We start from the raw sequence: 12,785 nt of genomic DNA, 5'->3' as shown, positions 1-12,785 counted from the left end.
TCTGCTGAGAACCATGGAGTCAGATTTGGGGGGACTGATCCTCATCCCAACCGCTTCACACTCAGCTGCAAACCGATCCAATGAGTGTTGAAGGTCACTGGCCGATGAAGCCAACAGGACCACATCATCTGCAGAAAGCAGTGATGACACCCTGAGTCCACTAAACTGGAACCCCCCCCAACTACGCCTCGATATCCTGTCCATGAATATCACAAGCAGGATTGGTGACAAGGCGCAGCCCTGGCGGAGGCAAACCCCCACCGAAAACGAGTTGACTTACTGCCGAGCACCCGAACACAGCTCTCACTTTGTGAGTACAGAGTTTGGATGGCCCTGAGAAGGGACCCCCTCACTCCATACTCCGCAGCACCTCCCACAGTATCTCCCGGGGTACCTGATCATACGCCTTCTCCAAGTCCATAAACACATGTAGACTGGATGGGCATACTCCCAGGCACCCTCCAGGATCCTTGTGAGAGTGAAGAGCTGGTCGGTGTTCCACGACCAGGACAGAACCCACATTGTTCCTCTTCAATCAGAGGTTCAACTATCGGCCGAACCCTCCTTTCCAGCACCCGGAGTGACTTTACCAGGGAGGCTGAGTAGTGTGATGCCCCTGTAGTTGGCACACACTCTCTGGTCCCCTTTTTAAATATGAGGACCACCACCCCAGTTTGCCGCTCCTTAGGCACTGCGCCAGACCTCAACGCAATGTTGAAGAGACGTCTCATCCAAGACAATCCCTCCACATCCAGAGCCTTCAGCATTTTTGGATGGATCTCATCAACCCCCGGGGCTTTGCCACTGCGGAGTTGTTTGACTACCTCAGTGACTTCCACCAGGGAAATTGATTAAAATCCTGCATCAGCTTCCAGCTCTGCCCCAGTGGTGGTGCCAAGGGGGGGCTTCGGGGGGGCTTAAGCCCCCCTAATAATGAGCCAAGCCCCCCCCCCAATAATTCTGCCAATAATGTGAATAGTGACTGACATATTTGTGGATCTCAACTGCAGTTTTGCGCTGAGAATGTCTCAGTATTGCGTAACTGAGCAAAGTGATGAATACAATCATTCTAAGTGATGTGTGTGTGCATTGATGCCACATTTTAGAGGAGCACGGGTGACTAAAACATATACCTTGGTATTTATAAAGCAATTTACTAGATATTGTTCATTTCGACGACATTTTGTGGAGCTCCTCCAACTTTTACCCCAGCCCCCCAACAAAGATTTCTTGGCGCCGCCACTGTCTGCCCCTACTATAGAGGGTGCTCCAGTCTGATGCAGGAGTTCCTCAAAGTGTTCCTTCCAGTGCCTGAAAAGGGGGCACCTTAGCATATCATCTGTCTCCATCTCACCCTGTCCTCTGTATCTTCCTCTGTCACACCAACCACCTCCATGTACTTCCTCAGTACATTCATAAACCTCTTTGGCCTCCCTATTCTGCTCCTTCCTGGTGCCTGCATCCTCAGCATCCTTCTTCCTATATAACCTGGGACGCTCCTCTGCACAAGAAAAAGAGCACTGGGGATGGTTGAATGTGATACACAGTCAGAGACCAGAAGTTTACTAAACTGTAGAAACAAAACAACAAAATAATTTTCTAATTGTTTAACAGCAGTTATATTCTAATGCTTGCATAGCACTGTCAGAACACTACACAACCCCACAGAAAGGATTTTGTATGAATTTAGTTCACTTGGACACTTCTTTGGCCTCTTTCTGTCCTGCTCCACACTCGTGTGGCTTTGAAGTCACATGTGTTCTTGTTTGTCAGTTTCTTTAATTCCCAAAAGCCTCGTCTGGTGGCTACAAACTCCACTGCCACTTGTACACCGTTAAAATGTCAATGATGTGTTCTTTGTCAACAGGGAAATCAGGAAAAGAGTTGCCGACGTTATCTCGTTCTATGCGCCGTTCATCCTCTTAGATGCAATATCAGTATGTATTTCTACAAGTACACTCAACTAACATCTTTACTTAAAAATAAAATCAAAATTGGACCCTTTGTGCTCATGTCATCTTTATTCCTGACCAGGCTGCCTCAGGAAGCATTATAAGAGGAGCAGGAAAGCAAAGAGTCGGCGCGATCGTGTACATCGTGGGATTCTATGGTGTTGCTTTTCCGATTGGAATACCGCTGATGTTTGCAGCCAAATTGGGAATCAAGGGTAAGAGCCTTCAGTTTGAGTGAGTGTTTCCTCTATCTGTCTTGTTAAGCCCCACAGGTGTAACAATCTAGTTCAACCTGATCAGTCACAAAATAAACGTGCCCCCAAAGCACTGTGACGAGGACACGTCACAGTTGCATATGTAAACGCTCAGAGCAATGCCAGCGGCTTCCACACAAACTTCTTGTTATTTTTGGTTGTTACACGTGCAGGAGTAGGAAGGAACTGCATTTAATGCACCTTGAACAGTTTTAAAAATTGACAGAAAATTGCTAAATGTACAATATTTATAAATGAATATACAGTAAGTAAAATGTAAAACCACTTTTTCCACCTGTTGAAAATTCATAGACACCTTTATGTGGTCAACTGTGAATTCTAGGCAATAATGGGTTATTTTTAAAAAAAATGTTGTTATTGAGTTATCACTGGCAGCTGTCTTCGTCTTACTGAGCTGTACTCGCACAAACAAAAGTTTTGTTGTTTTTTTTTTTCATTTCAGTGAGACAACTCACGGACAATATTAATGCAACAGCAGCACATAACTGAGTTTGGTGATCATTCCCTTCAGACTCTTGCTTGACATAAAGGCAGTGGCTTTTAGTTAAACACATTTTGTACCCATCAGAGCCCACGGGTGGAGGAGGGGCTGAGCAACAACAGTGATGTATAGTCGCGGGCAGCGACAGGCATTTTTTGCATCTTATATAGCCCGCCCAGTTTAGAGGGAATGTGAAAGAGGTATTTTAGTGTATATGTAGCAAGTGCTCAAGTTGTCTGCCAGAAGTCATGGGTTTGCTTCATTTATTTTAATCTGAAAATGAAATTTGTAACTTCATATTCAACGAGTTTGAGTCATCATTATTAGAACATGTGCATGGTGTTCTAATACCAGAGGTGTTTCCAAAGGGAATGTGTTCTTGTGACAAACACCAGAGACTGTAAGGTCTATGAAAGTTTGAGTTCTAGCCGATCCTCTGCTCAGTGCCCAAAGATAAATGCAACTGTATGTGTACAACTGTCATTTAGTGATAGGAATTGAGGTAATTGGGGACATTCACTTGTCTTGGCATCAGTGTTGCCACAACTACTTTGAATAAGTAATCCAATTACTGATTACTCCTTGAAAAAGAAAACTTAGTTACTTTACCAATTACTAAATTTTAAAATTAACTAAGTTAGATTACTAGATATTTTATTAGTTAGTTTCAGTAGCTGCCACCATCACCCCCCCCCCCCCCCCCCCGCCACCTCAATATAAGAATGATAACCCGTTTTGCCAACACTCACTTTGTAGTCACCCTTTCTTGACTTCAATGAACATAAATGTGTTTTATAAAAAAAAATAGACACCTTTCTTGACCTCATATTTGACTGTTGATGGCACTGTACAGTAAAACTTGACATTTATAACCTACATTGTTTATAAATGTAAGTATTAAATTCTTTGTAACATTTTTGTAACATTTAAATTCTTTCTAAACATTTTATTTGTTGAAATTATTATTATTATTAGTAGTAGTAGTAGTAGTAGTTAAAAAAAAAAAGCTTCAAAAGTGGACCTTTTAATCTGGGGGTGTTGTGGGGGGGGTGCATCCCTGCCCTGCTCCAGACCCCCTCTCTGTCTGGATTTGCCCCTGCTTTGGCATTTGAACAGGAAGAATGGATAATGTTTATTTATGCAGAAAACACGACCAGATTGACAGGTAAGAAAGTGTTGTCAACGGTTGTTACATCATATCATCCCCAGAAAGAGTTTAGGTGCAGTTGGGTTGAAAAAAGTGTTGTTAACACGTCACGGATCAGCTGTTTTTAGCGAGCAGACACAGCAGCTCAGTTTTAAATAAAGGGACAAAAAGCGTAAAAATGTCTTTGTAAAGCTCAGTGCAGGTGTGCTGTCGTCACCACGCTTTGAGAGATGCCGACTTTTTTTTTCAGTGGAAGGTTCAGTCGAACCCCGACCCCCTGCCCACAGACCAAGTTTAATGCTGCAATCAACCCACAATGCAAAATAATAGTAACGCACAGTGACTTGGAGAAGTTACTTTAATCTGAATACTGATTTGGAAAGATTAAGGCGTTAAATTACTCGTTACTGAAAAAAACGGTCAGATTAGAGTAACGCGTTACCAGCATCACTACTTGACAGTGAGATTCATGTCTCTAGGTTCTCAGCCTTTGAAATGAGGTCATGGCTGGAGATGGAGTTATGAGGTTACAGGGCAGTCTTTAGGGTCCTGGTGCTTCCTGTCTTACTTGTGGTTGTGAGACTTGGATACGAACCAGCGACCTAAGGTGACGACTGGGTGTCTTTGGTACTAGGTCCCTTTGGAGGATGCTTGGGTACCACTTCAATTACTCTTTGTCACAGGAGCAGTTACGTATTGTAGGGAGACTTTGAGGAGGAGTATCACTTGGATTATGAAGGAGCACCACTATGACATTTTGGCCATGTGGTACATTTCCTCTGTGCATAATCCAGCATGCAGGCACCTCAGTGTTGATTACTTCAGCTGCTGCAAAAAAAACTAAGGACACACACACACACACATGTTTCACCTGGCTGCAATAGATACTTTTGAGAGGTGGGGACAGACCTGTTGTCTGACTGAATGGTTGCCATCTAGAATGCAAGACAGTTCATTGGCATGGTGGATGCAACAATGTGTGGCACAACCACATGCTCCCAGATCTGACCTCATATTTCACTCAGTATAAAAAAAAATAGGTTGTTAGTTTGGAGAATCTCTATGAAGATGTATATTTTCCTTTCCTTCTTTCAGGTCTATGGACAGGCTTGCTTGTTTGTGGGTTTCTGCAGTCATTGTTTTTGATCGTCTACCTCATTAAGTTGAATTGGGCCAAAGCCACAGTTGAGGTTAGTGTTTAGCACTGAAGTTCTCCCTCTACACTTACCTTTTGTCAACCTCTGAAAGAATAAATATTACCTTTTCTATTTTATTTTTTTTAATTCTTCTTTCCCTGTCTGCAGGCCCGGATCAGAGCTGGGGTTCATGAGAACGATACAGATACAAGTAAGAGAGACTGCAGTCATAAAGAGTCAAAAGATAATACCTAACTGGTGGGGGTGAGGGAGGGGCAAGGGAACTTGGGTTGATGAAATAATTGATGATCATTACATAAGTAGCACCAAAACTTTTAAGAAATCTTAACTGTGTCTATGTGTGTTTTGACACTGTGGGATCATTTCAGACGCTGCCACGGTGACAAACCCTTTGTGTACTCACCAGAAATCTCTCTTAGGAATCCAGATCAGCATATGGAATTCTAGGCTGCTCCTGGGCCATTTATTTTTCAATGTGAATCTTAAAGATTGTTCACAAAATGCAGTAAAATGTATTGTGTGAATATTTGACTCCATAATATGTGAATAATGGCTACGTTCTTACCAGGAATTTGTATTTGATCTGCGGTGAATATTGAAGGTGAAACTATTACCATCTTTGGCCGGCCAGATCTGGCAACGTAGTTGCTTGTACTCCATTAAATAGTAGCTTAAGCTGCGTTTACACATGACGACGGCAAGTCACGAATGCCACGAAGTATACATTCTTGGCCGTCTGATCACGAATGTGATGATTTTAGGCAGAGGTGTCAGGTGTCCTCAGGAACTTCTGCAAACTGTTACCACACGTTACGATTAATGGCATGTGTTACTGCCAAATTATCAGGAACCATTACGTACGGTCAAGAACAATGTTCCGCGTTGTTGCATGCTATCGTGCGTAACAGCGCATTGTTAAGTTCTGTCACATTGTGAATGAGGTGAATTGTCTCCACACACACACACCCATATTCATCCAAACGTCAGTTTCAGATTGCTCCAGTTTGTTCCTCAAAATCCACAGTAGAAGAACTTTGTGATTGCATGCTTAGTTGGGCTCTGTACTGTGGAGTGGCGCAGAGATGAGGAGGAGACAGCGCGAGAGCCAGATGTGTGGCTCCACGCGGCTCTCATCTCGTGCATTTTCCCAAACATCAGGCACATGCAGCAGGTGGAACACCTGCAGAAGTACGCCGAGGAGCACTGGAACAAAACTTTTAGCCGACTTGGTGTCACCTGTCCTCCTTCCAGCATACTGCAGCAGTGAAACTGAATGTGGTGCAGCAGGGTTTATTTGTGCGCATGTCAGAGAAGAACGCTGTCATGCTTTATTAAGGATTAACACTAATCAAGATGGATCAACGCACTCAGTTGCGACCTGCTTGACATGAGGCAACATGAGGGTGTTGCGTGACATTCGTGGAAGATTTTTGACAGCCAAAAACATGCTCCACGAAAATCATGGAATATCACGCACCAACACACACTATTAAGAAACCTATTCAGATGTGTTAAGTCACATTAAGAATGTCAGGGATGTGCCAAGAATGACGCAAATATGACATTTGTAATGCATCTTGCCTATGTGTAAATATAGCATTAAAGATCATATGGTAGTGCTGCACTGACCCGGCTCTTTGTTTCTCTGTCAGTGTCTCCAGGAACCCCAATACATGACCAAGAGTGCCTGACGAACCAAACGCACACTGTGGAGGGCGGTGGAAGTGAGGCGGTGCCTGAGGCAGCGATGCTCCCTTTTCGGACCGTGGCACTGCGTCGGGGTCTGGCTGTGGTGCCATGCTGTCCATCCTGGCTGCAGGAATTGTTCTGAACATAATGATCACTAATGTGGTGATGTAAAAGCCACAGAGTGGAGTATTGACCGAAGTAGCGCCCCATACACGCAAGGCTTTGTGTGGATGTCAGCCGGGCGGTGGGGAGGCGTTCACTTGTCAGTACTCTGTGGCGTCATCATGCTCAAAAACCTTCACCGACTCCAGATCCGTCCACCTGATGCTGAGGCTGGTGTGTATCAGGAGGGGAACGGATTCAGCTCCTGCCAGAGGCGTCTTTGTACCACTAACAGTTATATCCTGTGGAAGATGATGTCCAGAAGGCATTGTTATTTTTTCCACCACCCGTTGTTTTGTTTTTTTTTTGTTTTTTTTTTTAGTCTATTATTAGGATTACAGAAAAAACTTATTTTCTGTAATGGAAATGTTGTGTCATGCACTTACTTAATGTCATCAAGAAGCCAGGGTTTCTAGATAAGCTCAGATGCATTCTGAGCATCCAGAACAGTAATTTTAATGTTTTGAGAAGACCATGAAGTGGACACCATTTGACTTATAACAATTTGAAACTATGGATAGAAGTACTTTATTCTGAGAATAGCCAGCATTGATTTTTATTAACATCCTGGTGTAAATAAGGTATCACCCCATGTGTAGAACTCAAAAGAAATGATAGGTTGAGTTTTCGTTTAAAAACAACTGCAATGTGGTAAAATGTATTCATAAATATGAAAGAACAGGCTCTTAATAATGTATTAACTATCTCATACTGTATTTTTTTTTCTCAAGATTTGTTTTTGCATAAGTTTGAAAAACAGATCATAAGTTTAGGATAAATTAACTTATGAATTTATTTTCGAAGTGGCACTAATGACACACTCATAACTGAACATAATTTGGCTTGCACAGACTGTTTTGGGATCAAGCAATAATTGCAGATGGGCTTTCTGAGGTCCCAGGTAGCTTTTCTGATTTCTTTTTCTACTTTCAGAATTTAGTAAATTAGCATATGGTCCATTGATACTTATGTGTAGACACTAGTCCCTAGAGACAACTATTTTGGTTTCAAATCTGGGCAAATGCAGTCCCAGAAAATTCTGAATGTGACAAACAAGAAACAGGTGTTGTAAACAAGTCAATGCTGATAAAAATACAAACTTGCAGAAACAAAGATACTATTCTGACATGGTTTTGCACATAAGACTGGCATAGCATGTTTCAAGTACACACATATATGTCAGAAGGTGGGGGGGGTATACCATATTCTGTCCCCCCTGACTGAAAAGGTGGGGGGGACATGTCCCCCCTATCCCCCGCCAAATTGCGCCCATGGTTAGCAGGATTAGGTCAAAACTACTGCATGAATTGAAGAAATTTGCACCACAGATTAGGCCATGGAAGACTCCATTAAATTCTGGTGCGGTCCAGATCTGGATTCTGGCTCGGGATTTCACTTTATATAGGATTTGAAGGATTACATCAAAAGTACTTCACTGATTCTCACTAAAATTTTCACCACAGACAAATATGAGACCATGGAAGACTCAGGGTTTACCAGGTTGTGAATTAAATATCAGATTGAAACATTTTCATCAGTTCGGTCATTTGATTGGATCAGTATGCAATTGTTACATTGTGTTGTGGAATCCGGATCCAGTCCAGTGTCGCAGACCGAATGATACACCCTAAATCAGGTCCACCTTTTGCTTCTGCGCATGCGTCATTTTGGATCAAAGCAGCACGTCTGAGATGGAGTCTCTTCACCTAAAGCAATCAAATGGATTATATGTGATTAGTAACCATCAGATGATAATGGTAAAACCTCTTAAATCATTCTGAAGTCAGTTTTAAGCAGAAACGAAGCCATTTTAAGTAGAAACCCGACAAAATTCCGTGATGCTTTGAAATGACTGACTCGCAGTGAATGCATCAGCTAGCAGTTTGTTTAGCCACGGTGCTCCTGATCACTTCTGCACCTTTTATGTTGAAATAATTGTTGTACAAAAGCTTCAGATATCTATCACTGAGATAGATGATGACTGGAGTGCAGTTTGAAGCAGTAATGAGGTGTTAACACCGTGAACCGCGTCATCAGGAGGGGACTGATTTTAGGGGACCGTTCGGTCTGCGACACCGGATCACGATGCGAATCACATATCTTTTATTTGTCACTCTTGGCAGATGTCAGACATCTTGGATTAGTCTTGCATTAACTGTAAATTGCCCGACTACAGGTGAAAAATTCTCTAAAATGTTAAGGGCCAAGTTGCAACAAGCCAAAAGCTGGAATCCACCTCCAAAACTAAATTATTGTGCAAAAGACTTAAAATCCATCCTCCTGTGGGTTTCACACCTGAAGAGGGGGCCATGGTGGGTGCAGAGAGGGACTGGGTGGCGGTCGAGAGCGGGTGGACCGGCGGCCCGGTCCACGCTCACAGCCTCTGGCTGTCGGGATGTGGAATGTCACCTCGCTGGGGGGGGAAGGAGCCTGAGCTTGTGAGGGAGGTTGAGAGGTACAGACTAGAGATAGTCGGGCTCACCCCATGCACAGCTTGGGCTCTGGTGTCCTACTCCTGGAAGACCAGGCTGGGAGCTCCGCTTTTCTGGTGTTACCCACGGGGAGAAGGAGAGGTGGCGGCCGGGGGTAGCATTGCTCATTCTCCCAGCTCAGTCGCGATGTGTTGAGTTCACCCAGCAAATGAGAGGGTGGCGTACCTACGCCTTCGGGTCAGAGAACAGGTCTCTCACTGTTGTCTCGGCCTACGGGCCGAACGGCAGTGCAGAGTACCCGACCTTCTTGGAGTCCCTGGGAGGGGTACTAGATAGTGCTATGACTGGGGACTCCATTGTTCTCCTGGGGGACTTCAATGCCCACGGTGGGCGGCGACAGTGAGACCTGGAGGGGGGTTGTGATCGGGAATCACGCTTCCCCGATCTTGACCCGAGTGGTGTTCAGTTGTTGGACTCTGTGCTAGCCACAGTTTTATCCATCACAAACACCATGTTCGAGCACAAGGGTCTCCATAAGTGCACGTGGCACCAGGACACCCTGAGCCCGGAGGTCGATGATCGACTTTGTAGTCGTATCATCTGACCTTCGGGCCACGTGTCTCGGACATTCGGGTGAAGACTGGGGCTGAGCTGTCAACCAATCACCACCTGGTGATGAGTTGGATCCGGTGGGAGGAGAGGAAGCCGGTCAGACCTGGCTGGCCCAAACGTATCGTGAGGGTCTGCTGGGAATGACTGGCGGAACCCTCTGTCAACAAGGTCTTCAACTCCCACCTCCGGGAGAGCTTCTCCCAGATCCTGGGGGACATTGGAGACATGGAGTCCGAGTGGACCATGTTCTCCACCTCCATTGTCAATGCGGCCGCTCGTAGCTGTGGTCACAGGGTCTCTGGTGCCTGTCGCGGCAGCAATCCCCGAACCCAGTGGTGGACGCTGGAAGTAAGGGATGCCGTCAAGCTGAAGAAGGAGTCCTACTTGTCTTTGCTGGCAGGTGGACTCTGGAGGCAGCTGAGAGGTACCGGCAGGCCAAGCGTGCAGCCTGTGCGGTCACAGAGGCAAAAACTCGTGTCTGGGAGGAGTTCAGGGAGGCCATGGAGGAGGACTGTCGGTCGGCCTCGAAGAAATTCTGGCAAACTGACGCCTCCGGAGATGGAAGCAGCTCTCCACCAACACTGTCTACGGTGCAGGTGGGGAGCTGTTGACCCTGACTGGGGATGTTGTCAGGCGGTGGAAGGAATGCTTCGAGGATCTCCTCAATCCCATCGTCACGTCTTCCGAAGAGGAAGGAGAGACTGGGGACTCAGAGGCGGACTCATCCATCACCCAGGCCGAAATCAGGTGGTCAGAAAGCTCCTGGTGGCAAGGATTCCTGGAGTAGATGAATCCGTCCGGAGTACCTTAAGTCTCTGGATGTTGTGGGACTGTCTTGGTTGACACATCTCTGCAACATCGCATGGCGGTCGGGGACAGTGCCTCTGGATTGGCAGACGGGGGTGGTGGTCCCTCTGTTTAAGAAGGGGGACCGGAGGGTGTATTCCAACTACAGGCGGATCAGCCTCCTCGTTAAGGTCTATTTCAGAGTACTGGAGAGGAGAATTTGACTGATAGTCGAACCTCGGATTCAGGAGGAGCAGTGTGGCCGGTAGTAAGTCAAGCCTGTTTCCAGTGCATGTTGGCCCTCCACAAGGCTGCCCTTGCATCACCGGTTCTTTTAATTACCTTTATGGTACAGAATTTTCTAGGCGCAGTCAGGGTGTAGAGGGGGGTCTGGTTTGGGAACCACAGAATCTCGTCTCTGCTGTTTGCGGACGATGTGGTTCTGTTGGCTTCGTCCAATCAGGGCCTTCGGCGTGCACTGGAGCAGTTTGCAGCCAAGTGTGAAGCATCCGGGATATGAAAATCAGCACCTCCAAATTCGAGGCCATGGTTCTCGACCGGAAAAGGTGCTTTGCCCTCTTCAGGTCGGTGGATTGTCCCTTGCCTCAAGTGGAGGGTTAATATCTTGGGCGTCTTGTTCACGAGAGAGGGACGGATGGAGCGTGAGATCGACAGACGGATTGGTGCAGCATCTGCAGTTGATGCGGTCGCTGTATCGGACCGTTGTGGTGAGAGAGAGCTGAGCAGGGGGCAAGCTCTCGATTTAGCAATCGATCTACGTTCCGACTCTCACCTATGGTCATGAGATTTGGCTCATGACTGAAGAACAAGATTGCGAGTGCAAGCGGCCAAGATGAGTTTCCTCTGCAGGGTGACTGGGTGCTCCCTTAGAGATAGGGTGAGGAGATTGGTCACTCGAGAGGAGCTCAGAGTTGAGCCGCTGCTCCTACACGTCGAAAGGAGCCAGCTGAGGTGGCTCGGGCATCTTTTTCGGAATGCCCCCTGGATGCTTCGCTGGAGAGGTGTTCCGGGCACGTCCCATCGGGAAGAGGCCCCGGGGAAGACCCAGGACACGCTGGAGGGACTACGTCTAGCAGCTGGCTTGGGAACACCTCTGGGTTCCCCCGGAGGAGGTGGGGGAGGTGTGTGTGGATCGAGAGGTCTGGGCGGCTTTGCTTGAGCTGCTGCCCCCGCGACCCGACCTCGGATGAAGCGAAAGAAAATGGATGGATGGATGGATGGACTTAAGATCCAGCATTTCTTTCAATTTTTTTTTTTTTTTTGTTTTGTTTTTTTGCTTATCTGCTGGTGTGGTAGCATAATCTCCTTTCACATTTCAGTATGACATTGTCATAGCAACTGTCTTGCATCACCAGCTGATGAACCATTCTGCCCCCCCCCCCCCCCCCGTGTGTGCAAATCGATATTGACTAAGGCTAACCCTGACAACTGCACAGAACTGATGTAATCTGCTGCAACTCATTCTAACATAGTGCATCAACCCTTGTCAGAAATCTCAGATTGCTGTTGTTATCTAATGCATTGTATAATGTTATCTAACAGTGTGTATATGATAACAAGAACCTAAGCAATTTATAAATACATTAAGAGAGTAGATTAAAGTAGTAAGATTAAAAAAGATTTTTAAAATTACATAATTAAGATAGTAGAGAAGCTTGAATCTTCGACTGGACTGGGTTGCTTGACGCGAGGGACGTTTCGCTTCAAATCGCAGAAGCTTCCTCAGCTAAAATTCTTGCTCTGGAAGTCTGACTTCTGTCTGACTCTTGTAGAGAAGAATAAAACAGAAGCCAACAAAAGCTGGAGTTTTAAACCTAACCAGACCCCTCCTACTGACAGGCAGACTGCTATAGGCTAGTGACTAAACAATAGCTCTAATTAGCAACTATTGTGCTGTAGTTAGCACACCTAATGGCAGGACAGCTGTCCCTCTAATGATGGGATGGATACCTTTCTGATGGCTCTCTTGATGACGTGAATGACTCATTACCATGAACAAAAGACTGAAACTCCTTTGACCTGAGTACCCCATTGAAAACAGGGGATAAAGTGTGTCTCAGACCCCCTCTCC

General features: G+C 45.7%; 1 protein-coding gene across 1 annotated transcript in view; it reads left to right on the top strand.

Moving 5' to 3' along the window:
* Positions 1 to 6,853, top strand: part of LOC117509461 (multidrug and toxin extrusion protein 1-like) — a 64,760-nt gene extending 57,907 nt beyond the window's left edge. Inside the window, exons 12-16 of the mRNA XM_034169161.1 lie at positions 1,868 to 1,937; positions 2,035 to 2,167; positions 4,951 to 5,045; positions 5,160 to 5,202; positions 6,665 to 6,853. Coding sequence (XP_034025052.1) covers positions 1,868 to 1,937; positions 2,035 to 2,167; positions 4,951 to 5,045; positions 5,160 to 5,202; positions 6,665 to 6,843 — 520 coding nt within the window. The 3' untranslated portion in view covers positions 6,844 to 6,853. The remainder of the gene's footprint in view (positions 1 to 1,867; positions 1,938 to 2,034; positions 2,168 to 4,950; positions 5,046 to 5,159; positions 5,203 to 6,664) is intronic.
* The last annotated feature ends 5,932 nt before the right edge of the window (positions 6,854 to 12,785 follow it).

This window comes from Thalassophryne amazonica, chromosome 4 (assembly GCF_902500255.1).
Source record: "Thalassophryne amazonica chromosome 4, fThaAma1.1, whole genome shotgun sequence".
NCBI classification, from domain to species: Eukaryota; Metazoa; Chordata; class Actinopteri; order Batrachoidiformes; family Batrachoididae; genus Thalassophryne; species Thalassophryne amazonica.
This window is presented reverse-complemented; position numbering and strand designations above follow the sequence as displayed.